The following is a 15,056-nucleotide window of genomic DNA, read 5'->3' as shown; positions in this document are numbered from 1 at the left end:
AGTGCCCCAAAAAATCCTATGAAGCAGGTGTATAAATAATTAATAATGACTGATAAAACAATCTACACATTGCCATCATCATATTTAATATTCCGTCACTACACATGTCTAAATCCATACAGTGTGTAATAAATCCTTTATTAACTGTTTGTAGATATTTGCAGACAGTTGTAAAACAGTGTGCAAAAGTATAAAAAACTCACAACACCATGTTAAAGGTGCATTTTTAACCTTGGAAATTGTAGGTTGACAAAAAAAAAAAAGAAAATTATTACTCAAGGTCCACTGACTGGATTTCTTCTAGATCTTTCAGTTGCATCTCATCCCATCAGTGGATGGAGTAGGTTAACTTGTCATCAGGGTGAAGAGGAAGTATTCACAAATACCCATATGCCTTGGCAAAGACCAACCGAGGCTGAAAATTTTCAGAATATTTTAAATTGGGTGCATGTTCTGTTTCATTAACCTCAACCCGGAATTTTGACATGCATACTGTACAGTTCAAATGAATTAATTTCAACCTTACTGATATTTCTCTTCACACAAGTGCAGAATGATTACAGAGAGAATATCTTTTAATGGGTTAGTCACTGCAGTTCAGCTTTGGATAAACTGCAGCTGAACTAAATGCATACAACGAGAACTTTACAGTATGACTGTCGAGGAAGCGCCTTGTGCACAGAATTCAAGTCTTGCAGCTGCCTCTTTGCTCTTGTTTTCCCTGACACCTCCCCTCTCTCTCTCTCTCTCTCTCTCTCTCGCTCTCTCTCTCTCTCCCTGTGTAGGCTGGAGCTTCCAGATGGGCTCGGCCTACCAGTTCCACAGCTGGCGTGTCTTTGTGTTGGTGTGTGCCTTCCCCTCTGTGGCAGCCATCTCTGCCCTCACCACCATGCCTGAGAGCCCCCGCTTCTACCTAGAGGTCAGCCAGTCAGCTCTTGCCGCACTCAGACCTTGCGGAAATATTGTTTGAGTACATTTTGACTACGTGAATGCATAAATCCCCTTGAAAACAGAAAGCAAAGTATGAAGTCTTGTTCAGTGTGTTTTGAACAGGGCAACATTACAAAGTAGACAGAAAGTTTGAAAGATAAAACAAGATTTTTAAGAAGATTCACATTTAGATTGTTTATAAAATGTTCAATTCACAAAGGAATCTTTCAACATCTAGTGTGCTGGTGTTTCTCTCTGTCCATAACAGTTACCATCCCAATATTACAGTAGCTTTGTTTATGTGCTACTAAGCCACCTTTAGCTATTGCGATAAACATTTCTGGTTTTTACTGAACAGAAACTAATACTTCAGGGGTCACTTACCCACTTGTTCCTGCATGAAAACTCCGGATGAAAACTTATTTGGTGAAACTTTGATGGTTCACACCTGCTTTATGACACACACCCCAGCCACACGTCCTTCCTTCCTCACTGACATTAGAAGACATCACTGAATCGTTTAAGTAAATCACGTTGCGGCCGGTTGCGGAGAGGCGCACAACATTGGAAACGGACGTGGAAACAATCTGCTGGCTGCTTCCCCTTTTCCAGGATCTGGAAGCTAAGCCAAGCTAACCAGCTGCTAGCCATAGCTCCATATTTACAGCCATGTGAGTGGTGCAGCATCAATCTTCTCTTCTAACTCTCGGCAAGAAAGTGAGTAAGCGTATTTTTCCAGAATGTCAAACTATCCCTCTAAGCACTTACACCACATGTACACCAGTGAGACTACGCACGTGAAGCAGAAATTGCTCGAACCACCGTGTTAATCGAAATAGGGCTAAGCTGTGTCAAGGTTTTCACATCTGGTGTTAGACTTCCTGAATGTATGGTAACATTTCCCCGATTGGCTTTTGAATGCTGAATTTCAATTGCTGTAAAATTTGCGGCGGACTGAATCGAAACATCGCTCATTCTCACAACAAGTCCCTGAGCAGGGACAGAGGCTTCACAAACTACAGCAAACTGTCAAGAGATGTTATAATACAGAACGTTACTTTAGGCTTACAGCGATTCTCCAGCATCCCACCACCTGCTGGTGACCTCTCACCTTCTCTGCTGCGCCTTTGTCATCTCCAGAGGGGGACTGCAACACGACTGCTGACCAACCTGTCAATCTGTTCCTCGTTTTTATCCTCCAGAACGGGAAACACGACGAGGCGTGGATGATTCTGAAGCAGGTCCACGACACCAACATGAGGGCCAAAGGCTACCCAGAGAGGGTCTTCTCTGTAAGTCACACTCGTGAATGTCAAGCTTTGCGGCCCAGTACCGTTGTCTGTATGCTGGAAAAAAAATGCCTTCACACGGTGCATGTGTGTTTGTCTGTAGGTTTATGCAGCAGTGCAGCAGGTTTTGAGCTCTGTGCTGCATAAATTTGCATATTAATAAATCAACACAGATTTTCTTTGAACTATTGTAATCTCTTAATGTTTCAAGCTACAGAGGTTATATTAATACTCAAATTAAATAATGACCTCGTCTTACTGCCTTCATTAGTAAAAATAAATATCATTAATGGCCACGTTTAATATCTTAGTCTTAATGGTGAGACTTTAAGTAGATCAGGTGCCTCTCATTATATAATTTTTAAGTGGGATGGAGCCTTTTTTACTGTCTTAAGGTTGTGTGTTAGCTTATTTGCTAGCTGTTACAAATCTGCAGTACAGATTTCCAGAGATTTACACATTAATTTGAATAATGTGAATGAAATTGAGCACTGCTGAAAAACCACGTAATAGATTTGTATGTTTGATATCACGTATCTCTTGCACAGTAAAAATCACATTTTGTTTTTTCAACGCTTTGTATATATAATTAGGATATCAATAGAAATTGTGAAGACTCTCCTAATAAAAAAATTTGCAAATAATATTGGAGAAAAACACAACTGAGAGTCATTAACCACTGCGATGAAATCTAAAGATGAATGATTGCTCTGTTCCTCCCAGGTGACCACCATCAAAACAGTGAAGCAGATGGATGAACTGGTGAACATGGGCGATGGCGCTGCCTGGCATGAGAAATGGAGGATAAAGCTCACTACGCTTTTCCATCAGGTGACGAACTCTGCATTTTGTTCTTTAGTTCACTGAGTTCTTATTTAGGAGTAAGTACAGGGACACAAGACAAGGCATTAAGGGTGAATCAGGACTAAAAATCTGTGGATGTTAGCAAAGCTGCATGTTTGCATGAAATATTTCTTTTTTTTTTTTACAATGAAATCAAACTCATGAAGATTTCAGCTCTTAAAACTCTATTCTTCAGCTTATTAAACAGGAATACAAGTGAGATTTTGCCACTGATAAACAAAAAATTTGTCATATGATAAAAGTAATTCACATTAAAAATGTGGTCACAGCAACTGCAGCCTGTTTCACACAGCGGCTAGGAATAGTTCGACATTTTGGAGGACCACACTTATTGTCTTCCTTCCTGAAAGTTAGATGAGAAAATCAATACCATTCTAATGTCTCCATGCTGAATATGAAACGAGCCGGGAGGCGATGAGCTTAGCACAAACGCTGAAATCAGGAGGAAACAGTTATCCTGGCTCGGTCCAGAAAATACCAACGTACTGACACACAGTGCACAGTACCAAGAACAATGTCCAGGGAGACAGACAAAGCTGGGCAAAGATAAATGACAGTGAACATATGACTCTTATGTGCAGTCCAATTTGGGGAAAAAGCAACAACAATGGACACAACTATACAATGTCTTTATACAAGTCATCCAGTAGGGAACAGGTGGTGCAAGGTTTTGGAGAGTGCACAGTAGGTGGTTATGTACAATATGTGCATGTATACATGAACAGTATATACAGCCTGCTTATATTTATATTTAACAACTGAAGGATGATATGTGTATACTATTGCACAGTTTTGTTTTTAAAGCCTATGTAAATATAATTTGTAGGTAAGCTGATGTTTAAGTATTACAGGGTTACTGCACAGGAGTAGTTTCTGATATTACATGACTGATTTACTGTTTATCAGACTGACGGGATGTGGGTAGAAAGTGTTCTTGAACCTGCCCGTTTTGGCGCACAGTGGTCTGTAGCGCCTACCAGAGGGCAGGGGTCGGAACAGGGGTCTGCAGTGATGTTTTCCTGCCCGCTTCCTTCCTGCCGTCTCGTTTGGTGGCCGAGCCAAACCGGACCGTGACGGATGTGCAGCGAAAACAGGCTCGATCGATTGCAGGGTAGAACTGGATCAGCAGCCTGCCGAGGCAGGTTGAACTTCCTGAGGATATTCATTTCAGGCCCTGGGAGAATTTGGATCCCAGAAACCTGAAGGATTCCACAGCTTAAAAAGACTTTTTTATAGCATATGTTTTTCTTGCATATGCCAGAAAAAGAGTCTTGCGAGACTCTTTTCAGCTCAGGCTTTATTTATGTGATACATGTCTTTGGCTTTGTGGAGGGTGTGTATTCAGCGACAGGACATGTTTGTGTGCTGCTGCGGCTGCCTATGTTTGCTCAGTCTATGCCTGTAAAGGGATTCCGGGACATGGTGTTTATTTATTGCAGCCGATCAAGAGAAACTTGTTTTCAGAGACGTGTGCTGTATGTTTGCTTTTTTATCTTAATGCACTGTGTATTTATTATTTCTTTCTCTGTGTGTTTCCCCTCTGTGTCTGTATCCACGCGTTTGTTCCTCCAGGTATGGAGTAATTTCCAGACTGTTTTCTCCCCCGAGTACCGCCGCACCACCTACATGATGATGGCCGTGTGGTTCTCTATGTCCTTCAGGTAGGATCGGGTCGAAGGATGATGCACCACTGCAGGTTTTTCTGGGTCAGATTGTGACTTGCGCACTACCCGTTACTCAGGAAGCCAGACAGTGAAATCCATGTTTTTTGCACAGCAGCACCGTCTTGTTGTTGTTTCTTGGTTTGACATGTAGCAGTCACCCATCTGTGGGTGATCTGAATGCAGAGGATGTGCTACATCATCTCCGGCCCCAAAAATGACAAGACCAGGCTGCGCATGTCAGGTTCATAATTCTGGATGAGTAATAATTGCTGTGAATCAGTTTTTGCATGTATGCTGACCTCTTTTTGTAAGTAGAAAGTAGAAATACCCCGTTAGAGGATTGTTAATAGGGATGCATTCATGTGTAACTCACATTGTAGTGATATAGCAGATTGAGGTGGATTCATACTCTTGGGTATGTAATCTATAAAGATCCATCGTGTTTTCAGTTTTCAGTACATCAGATGTTAATTGTTTAAAATTAATAAAATTCCTAATCTGAAAAGTAACCAGTAACTACGGCTGTCAGACGAATGTAGGGAAGAAAAAAGTACAATAATTGTAGAAATCCAGAAGAATAAAGTTGCACAAAATAATAAAGTACAGTACTAAAAAACTGTTCTCAAGTACTTACTTTACAGGCACGTAGTTACTCCACTGCTGAAAACTTCTAGAAAGCAATGTCAGTTTGATACAGCGCCTTGATAATGCAAAGACATGGAATTATCGCTAGGATTCACCTGACGTTTCTATAGAGAGTTCACGATAACCTGGAATCTCTAAGGTGCCAAAATATATACAAGCAGCAGTAAGGAGTGTGGTGGTCAAAGCCGTGGTGCGCAGGCCAGAGCTATACGGTAAATATTTCACATTAACACTGCTCGTGTGCCTTCTCAACAGAGACATCATCTTTTCTCTCCGGGCCATTTACTCGTAGGTTTGTCTTTTTATGACACCAGCATTCTCACTTTCTCTCCCTTCCTCTCTCTCTCTCTCTCTCTCTCTCTCTCCCTGTCCTCCTCCTCCTCTTCTTCCCCCTCCAGCTACTACGGTCTGACAGTGTGGTTCCCCGATATGATCAAGTACCTGCAGAAGCAGGAGTACTCCTCCCGCACCAAGGTTTTCGTCAAGGAGAAAGTAGAACATGTCACCTTTAACTTCACCCTGGAAAACCAGGTCCACCGCCAGGGGGAGTACTTCAATGACAAGTGAGTTAGCCGCGTCCCCTCCTTGGTGTTGGCCGGTGGCACAAGGGCGGACTCATTTTGAATTAGGTTTTCACGACGGCCAGGTGGCGGTTTTTATATTCTCCACATCTCCGATACATAATGGATGAATTTATCCACAAAGTGTAAGTACTTTGCATGACAAAAAACCAGATAAAAAAAATGAATAAGGCTTCAAAATATTTTATTTTGAGCATTGCTTTGATTGGATGACAGCCCTGGAGACTTGTTTAACAAGCCTATCTTTGCTCTTTCCTTTGACTTTGCTTTTTCAACCTGAACTCTGCATCAGTTTGCGTTGTTAAAATGAAAATAACAATGTGGTAATAGAATATCTGACAGCCTAATGGTTTCAACCCCTGTGGTGAAATATCTCTTTGCATCACCCTTCTTTTTTCCCTCTATTCATTGCCCTCGTGTCTTAATTCCTTCATCCCTGTCTGTAATTGCTTGCAGGTTTATGAACCTGAAAATGAAGTCTATGGTATTTGAGGACTCGCTGTTTGAGGAGTGTTACTTTGAGGACATCACCTCCAGCAACACCTTCTTCAAGAACTGCACCTTCATTGCCACCCTCTTCTACAACACAGGTAGGAAACACACGCATACACACGCTGATTCTGTATAATGGTAGATAAAGAGGCGGGGAACTGTGTCCTTATGTCAGTGAACACCTTTAGGTAACCAACAAATTATAAATAACATTGTTACAATCTGCTCCAGAAAGGACAAAAAGGGAAAGTCACATGAGTTGTAACTAGGAACTATCTAACAAATCAGACAAAAACATACATGAAACTGGAGTTAAACAATGAAGGAATGGCTGTAAAAATCAGCGGCGTCTGTTGTATGGTGCAGAAAAAAGAAACCAAAAAAAGCAACTAACCAACCAAACAGTGGAGGCCAGGGAAGAGAGAAACTGGCTGACTGACTTGAGATGAAATAACAACCCTCATCCCCGCCTTGCAGGCTCCTGAGGGGAGAGGTCGTGAAGTCTGGGAAGCTAATGTATGTTACCTTTAAAATGGGCATTTTTCTAGAACTCATATTACTTAAATTTCATCTAAGCCTTGAAACAAGGTTAATAAAATCTGTTTTGAAAATTAAAATGTGTTGTAAGCTGTGTTTAGGTGTATTGTTAACTCATTTTTTCCTCTCTGCCCTCGGCCCGCTTTCAAAAGCTCTCCTTACAAATAACTATCCTTTGAGTAGAGCCGTCGGCACGGTTTCATTCTGCGTGTTTTTTTTTCTCTGCAAGTGCAGTCCGGTGAAGGGTTCGTCTGAGTTCTGTGGCTTCATCTGGCACTGTCATCTGTTCTGTGCAGGTGATATTCTTCAATTACAGCTGTCTTGAAAACACTTAGGTACAAGTTTTTTTTTTAACCTGTGCAGTCTATTACAGTCCAATTCAATATCGCCGGCCATCTTTTTTTAATCCTATAATGTTCAGTTTCGGTGGACACTGTATTTTCCAACCAGTAAAAGAGCAGCAAAATCAGCTCTTTTTTTTTTTTTTTTTCTCCGAATGGTTCAATTACACACTGACTTACGCCAAATGTAGCATTGCAGAGCTGCAATGTCTCCTAACAACCCAGAATGAATCCTCGATTATTTGAGCTCTAAAATTGCAGAGCTTTCTCTCATCTCAAACTAATAATTGATTTTATTTTTTTTGAGGACTGTATATTTGTACATTTTAGAAAAAGCACACCGGCCCCTGTAGATTCTGCAGCTGCGTAAACACATGCAAAATGCAAAAAATGTATCAGCCAGACCTACCTCTCGCTTCGTTAGTTGTTTGCAGTCTTTACACATGTCAAGCAATCACTCACAGCTGCTATCGGCGCCGGCCAGCAGCTCCTCAGAATGGGAATTGGAAAACGTGTTTGCTTATTGAGGCTCTCTCTTTGGGCTCCCTGTTCAGGACTAAGGCCGAGTGATAGTTGCCATAGCGTACACTATTGTCCCAAATGCGGCATTATGGGAGTAAACCACGCAGCGGATGCAGCTGGGCTGTACGGGCGTGACATCATGTCACTCTGTAGGTACTGATCCAGAGGCTGAAAGGGCTATTCTTTACAGTTTATCAACTTATAGTGTTGCTACTGCAAGATGTCAGAATTCATATTCCCCTTTACTGAAACAGAGTGACTTGGGAAATGATACTGAGCTTGGAAAAGATTTAAACGTAATGAAATACCTACCAGGAAGCAAGAAAATTGGTTGAGACATTGTAGATGTATCCTATTAGCACAAATGATCACTTGGTCACTACTCTGAAAACCTGTGGTGACAATTTATAACAGAGTTGAGCGAACTTTTTAAGTGAGGTTTGTTTTAAGAGGGCTTTACAGCGGGGCTACAACATAGAACCACCCTCTGACTTTAGACACTTGAGTCAGGTAAGGGGAAAAAAATTCCACACACAAACACACAGCACCACATAAACTCATTTACAGGGAACAAATAGATGAATCCTCCGGGCAAGCAATAAAAGAGGAAGAGGGTAGCTACCACCAGTGGTGGAAGAAGTATTCAGATCCTTTACTTAAGTAAAAGTACCAACATAGCAATGTAAAAATACTCCACTACAAGTAACATTCCTGCATGATAAATTCCTGCGTGATAAATCCTACTTAAGTAAAAGTACATAGGTATTAGCAGCAAAATGTAGTTAAAGTATTAAAGTAAAAGTACGGGTTTGGTCCCTCTGATTGATATTTTATCATATATGACATCAATAGATAATTGATGCTGAAGCATCATTGTGTAGCAGCATGTAACTGTTGTAGCTGCTGGAGGTGGTGCTAGTTTGAGCTACTTTATTTACAGTTTTACATAAAGGGACACCAGATAAATCTGAGGGGTCGTGAGATGATGGATGGGGGGGGGGCAAAGTTCTGATACACAATTCTGTTTTCAGATTTTGGACTTTTTTTTCTTATCTTTGATTTGCGGTGAGAAATCGGATCATTTGAAAGCTGATTGAAATCAAACCATGTGAGACGTTTAGAGGGGAAAATCAATATTTGGTGGAGCTGTCGACGAGTGGTAGAGTCCTGAAATGCGACCCCGACTACACACTGCCTTTTGTAAGACGTCAGAAGACGAAAAGGTTGGAAACCACTGGTTTAATCTTTAACAAATTATCGTAAGTGAAAAGTTTGTTATATTATCCATTGTGTAAAAGCTTAAAAGTAACTAATAACTTACGCTGTCAAAAAATGTAGTGGAGTAAAAAGTACAGTATTTGCCTGAGAAATGTAGTGGAGTGGAAGTATAAAGTAGCAGAAAATGTAAATACTCAAGTAAGGTACAAGTACCTCAAAATTGTACTTAGGTACTTGAGTAAATGTACTTAGTTACCCTCCACCACTGGCTACCACATGCACTAAGTATAGATACAGTAAGTAGCAGGAGTAGAAAAAGAGCTGCCTTAAGGCAAAGATTAAGCATTTAAAAATAGTTAAGAGTCAAAACTGTCTCCTAAAAAAACAGTGAACATCTTTCTGGAGAAAGTTGGACTCAATATGTGTAATAATACAGCCGATAGCTACAGTACAGTGTTTTTTTTTGGTTTTAATTATTAATAATAAATAATCATCGTCGAATCACAACGCACTTTGTCCGCGGGGGAGAAAGGTTCGTGTTATTCTCTTATCAGTATGTTCCAGGTTGTAAACAGGAGCATTTTACAGGATTGTGTCGTTTCATTTGAAACAGACGTCAAATGTGCAGCAGGGAGCCGCGGGTCTCTGCCGGCCTGAAAAAAGATCGTCTATTCAGGCGATGCGAGCGTCGCCAAAGTGTCCAAGTCATTTGACACTGATAGCCTGCGCAGTATTCCGTGTGTAGTTACGATCGTGCTAATTACACAGTTTGCGGTTTAGATGTGAAACGGGAAATTCAGTTCAATCTCCGGCTCCGTCCACGGTGCCGATACTGTAGAACCTAGCCGCCAGTACGTACAGTCTACAGTCAGAGAGCACACTGCGCTGCTGTTGTACATGGGATTCATACTTGGCTATGGCCTGTATAGTAACAACATGTGCATGGTGGATTTTGAACACAACGCATACAAGTTTGTTTCTAATCCAAACCGAAGTACTGTCAGGTACTTTTCCACAAACACACACACACACGCAGGCACACGCAGGCACTAATGTGACAGGAAACGAAGCGCCTTTGATTTAAACGACGAGTCTAAGCAACGTATGATGCTGAGAGCGGAATCGCCCGAAAATGGCATTTAAAAACAAACAAACAAAAACAAACAAAAACAAGATAAATTTAAAAAAAACAGAAATGCTCCTGAAACACTCGTGACGTCACGCGAGTGTGACGTCATTTCCAGTCTCGGCCTTTATGACGAAATCTGTCTTTGATGTCAGTATCTAGGTACTGGCTGGGACAAGTCAGTATTCAAAGTCCACCGACTCCAGTCGAGTTACTGACAGGGTACGCCGAAGAATCCATCAACGTCGCTTCCGCCTTGCATTTAAAACGTTACGACACTACTGACATCTTTATTCCACTTCCTGTATTCACGAACATGCCCGTCTTTACCTTGGGATTTGTTGTGGTGCCTATGGTCACCAAAGCCGCTGGTCACCTAATCAGGTCTGCTTGGGGACGTACTCTCTCCGGCTCATCGAGCACCAACCCATCAGAACCTGTTCTCCACGAATCGCCTCAACGTGAGCGTGTACCACCACCCGTCCAGACAAAGGCCAGAAACTACAGCAATATCAGGTTGCTGTGCCAGAGTGGTGGTAGCCATTCCATAGGCTTGGACAGTCTGAGTGATGAAACTCAGCAAAGAGAACGAGAGCAGGATGGCACCGCTGTCTGCAGAGCTGCTGTGAGTCGCAGGAGGGATTCTGGCAGTGAGAAGGTTATGCCTCCCCCTCTTGGTCTCTTCCTGTCTCTACCTTTTTGCCATTCTTGTCCCCTAAATGAGAGAAACTGGGAAAATATCTGGTCAGTCGGCCCAGGGACACCACCACGTGCGGGCAGACTGCCAGGAGGAACTTCGACTGATTCTCCCGCAGCCGACGCACCAGACAACAGTTTATCAAAAGCTGTTGTGTCCTTGGGCAAAGCGGCCATTTTAACCAGTATCACAAGGGCCAGAGAAATAACTGTAAAGTTTTTTGCCGTCTCTCGTGCAAGACTTGCAGCTTTTTTGACCACGGTTCGAGAAACAGTTGCCATGTATTTCAACATGGTCGAAGCAGCAATTGTGGAATTTTTGGACATGTTAATTGAAGAAGTTACACCCGTTTTTGTCCAAGCTCGAGAAATTATTGCAACATTTTCCCACATGTCCCAAGCAAGAATTGCATCTTTTTTGACCGTGGTCGGGGCGAGAATGGCAGCTGTTTTTTCCAGGATTACAGCAAGGATTGCAGCTCTGCTTCCAGGGTTGGAATAGTAGCTGCTCTCAGGCCTGCCCCTGTTTGACATGCCATTGTTTTAGGAGCTGGAAAAGACGAAACCGATCTCCTAAAAGACATTAAAAGAAAATCCCCTACCATAGCAGAGTACCAACAGCCCCCGGATCAGCAGTTTCCCCCACACTCTTAAGCAGGCGATAAGAAAATAAAACAATTCAATTCAAAAAATTAAAAAATGAACCCGAAAAAAATTCAAGTAATGATTCACACGTGTATTTTTAAGATGAGTCAGTGCAAATGTTCTAAATGATTTACTTGAAATGATGTATTTCGTTTTGAATAAATTCCTTTGTTTTTCAGAGTTTAGTAATGCCGAACACTCTTGAGTTTCGAATAAGCATTCATCTTTAGGAAAAGCATTGCTGTGAAATAACCCCACAGCATTGCCGTCAGTTATTGTGTGTTCACGAAAAGGAAAATCTCATGTGTTATGTTGACTTTTTAGAAATAATAGTTGGGTGAGGTAAGCGTCTCCCCACTTGTCCTATTTCATGCACCCTCATCCAGTCTACTGTGCTGTCTTCCTGGCGTTAACTAAACTTAACACTTCCTGTAGGTGTTTCACATGTAAAACTTTCTCTGTGAGGGATTACACGCCCTGAACTGTTGGAAGGCTTTTATTAAATAAAACCTGACTTTCTAAGATAAAAGCAGCAAGAGCTGTCAGGTCCACGTGGTGGAATAAAAGGTAGAATATTTACCCTCTGGAATGTAAGGACTATAGGTACTATGAAGTCTTAAGAAATTAGAAAGACAGTTAATAAAAAAAATCAAAAACTCCCCGAGAATTCTTTGCGAATCTACTGATGTCATGTTACTGGAGTCTGGCGACAAGTTTACCAAACAACCCCTTCAACCCCACTCCCTTTCTGTCTCCTCTCCCGCCATCCTCTGTACCCCCCCCAGATAAATCTGAGGGGTCGTGAGATGATGGATGGGGGGGGGGCAAAGTTCTGATACACAATTCTGTTTTCAGATTTTGGACTTTTTTTTCTTATCTTTGATTTGCGGTGAGAAATCGGATCATTTGAAAGCTGATTGAAATCAAACCATGTGAGACGTTTAGAGGGGAAAATCAATATTTGGTGGAGCTGTCGACGAGTGGTAGAGTCCTGAAATGCGACCCCGACTACACACTGCCTTTTGTAAGACGTCAGAAGACGAAAAGGTTGGAAACCACTGGTTTAATCTTTAACAAATTATCGTAAGTGAAAAGTTTGTTATATTATCCATTGTGTAAAAGCTTAAAAGTAACTAATAACTTACGCTGTCAAAAAATGTAGTGGAGTAAAAAGTACAGTATTTGCCTGAGAAATGTAGTGGAGTGGAAGTATAAAGTAGCAGAAAATGTAAATACTCAAGTAAGGTACAAGTACCTCAAAATTGTACTTAGGTACTTGAGTAAATGTACTTAGTTACCCTCCACCACTGGCTACCACATGCACTAAGTATAGATACAGTAAGTAGCAGGAGTAGAAAAAGAGCTGCCTTAAGGCAAAGATTAAGCATTTAAAAATAGTTAAGAGTCAAAACTGTCTCCTAAAAAAACAGTGAACATCTTTCTGGAGAAAGTTGGACTCAATATGTGTAATAATACAGCCGATAGCTACAGTACAGTGTTTTTTTTTTGTTTTTAATTATTAATAATAAATAATCATCGTCGAATCACAACGCACTTTGTCCGCGGGGGAGAAAGGTTCGTGTTATTCTCTTATCAGTATGTTCCAGGTTGTAAACAGGAGCATTTTACAGGATTGTGTCGTTTCATTTGAAACAGACGTCAAATGTGCAGCAGGGAGCCGCGGGTCTCTGCCGGCCTGAAAAAAGATCGTCTATTCAGGCGATGCGAGCGTCGCCAAAGTGTCCAAGTCATTTGACACTGATAGCCTGCGCAGTATTCCGTGTGTAGTTACGATCGTGCTAATTACACAGTTTGCGGTTTAGATGTGAAACGGGAAATTCAGTTCAATCTCCGGCTCCGTCCACGGTGCCGATACTGTAGAACCTAGCCGCCAGTACGTACAGTCTACAGTCAGAGAGCACACTGCGCTGCTGTTGTACATGGGATTCATACTTGGCTATGGCCTGTATAGTAACAACATGTGCATGGTGGATTTTGAACACAACGCATACAAGTTTGTTTCTAATCCAAACCGAAGTACTGTCAGGTACTTTTCCACAAACACACACACGCAGGCACACGCAGGCACTAATGTGACAGGAAACGAAGCGCCTTTGATTTAAACGACGAGTCTAAGCAACGTATGATGCTGAGAGCGGAATCGCCCGAAAATGGCATTTAAAAACAAACAAACAAAAACAAACACAAACAAAACAAACAAAAACAAGATAAATTTAAAAAAAACAGAAATGCTCCTGAAACACTCGTGACGTCACGCGAGTGTGACGTCATTTCCAGTCTCGGCCTTTATGACGAAATCTGTCTTTGATGTCAGTATCTAGGTACTGGCTGGGACAAGTCAGTATTCAAAGTCCACCGACTCCAGTCGAGTTACTGACAGGGTACGCCGAAGAATCCATCAACGTCGCTTCCGCCTTGCATTTAAAACGTTACGACACTACTGACATCTTTATTCCACTTCCTGTATTCACGAACATGCCCGTCTTTACCTTGGGATTTGTTGTGGTGCCTATGGTCACCAAAGCCGCTGGTCACCTAATCAGGTCTGCTTGGGACGATTTCTCCGGCTCATCGAGCACCAACCCATCAGAACCTGTTCTCCACGAATCGCCTCAACGTGAGCGTGTACCACCACCCGTCCAGACAAAGGCCAGAAACTACAGCAATTTCAGGTTGCTGTGCCAGAGTGGTGGTAGCCATTCCATAGGCTTGGACAGTCTGAGTGATGAAACTCAGCAAAGAGAACGAGAGCAGGATGGCACCGCTGTCTGCAGAGCTGCTGTGAGTCGCAGGAGGGATTCTGGCAGTGAGAAGGTTATGCCTCCCCCTCTTGGTCTCTTCCTGTCTCTACCTTTTTGCCATTCTTGTCCCCTAAATGAGAGAAACTGGGAAAATATCTGGTCAGTCGGCCCAGGGACACCACCACGTGCGGGCAGACTGCCAGGAGGAACTTCGACTGATTCTCCAGCCATGACGCACCAGACAACAGTTTATCAAAAGCTGTTGTGTCCTTGGGCAAAGCGGCCATTTTAACCAGTATCACAAGGGCCAGAGAAATAACTGTAAAGTTTTTTGCCGTCTCTCGTGCAAGACTTGCAGCTTTTTTGACCACGGTTCGAGAAACAGTTGCCATGTATTTCAACATGGTCGAAGCAGCAATTGTGGAATTTTTGGACATGTTAATTGAAGAAGTTACACCCGTTTTTGTCCAAGCTCGAGAAATTATTGCAACATTTTTCCACATGTCCCGAACAAGATTTGCATCTTTTTCGTCCATGGCTGAAGAAACAGTTGCAACCTTTTTCAACATGGTGGAAGGAGGAATTGCGAATTTTGGACATGTTTATTGAAGAAGTTACACCTGTTTTGTCCAAGCTCGAGAAATTATTGCAACATTTTCCCACATGTCCCAAGCAAGAATTGCATCTTTTTTGACCGTGGTCGGGGCGAGAATGGCAGCTGTTTTTTCCAGGATTACAGCAAGG

At 42.1% G+C, this 15,056-nt stretch overlaps 1 protein-coding gene across 2 annotated transcripts in view; it reads left to right on the top strand.

Moving 5' to 3' along the window:
- The window catches only part of sv2a (synaptic vesicle glycoprotein 2A), a 56,284-nt gene that overhangs the window by 34,258 nt on the left and 6,970 nt on the right, over positions 1–15,056 (top strand). For both annotated transcript variants that reach the window (XM_040117994.1, XM_040117995.1), the window contains exons 5-10: positions 786–919; positions 2,133–2,222; positions 2,943–3,050; positions 4,656–4,744; positions 5,791–5,955; positions 6,430–6,563. In XM_040117994.1, the coding sequence (XP_039973928.1) occupies positions 786–919; positions 2,133–2,222; positions 2,943–3,050; positions 4,656–4,744; positions 5,791–5,955; positions 6,430–6,563 (720 nt within the window). The remainder of the gene's footprint in view (positions 1–785; positions 920–2,132; positions 2,223–2,942; positions 3,051–4,655; positions 4,745–5,790; positions 5,956–6,429; positions 6,564–15,056) is intronic.

Source organism: Xiphias gladius, chromosome 22, assembly GCF_016859285.1.
Source record: "Xiphias gladius isolate SHS-SW01 ecotype Sanya breed wild chromosome 22, ASM1685928v1, whole genome shotgun sequence".
Lineage (NCBI taxonomy): Eukaryota > Metazoa > Chordata > Actinopteri > Istiophoriformes > Xiphiidae > Xiphias > Xiphias gladius.
The sequence above is the reverse complement of the archived record's forward strand: the minus strand, read 5'-3'. Positions and strand labels throughout refer to the sequence as shown.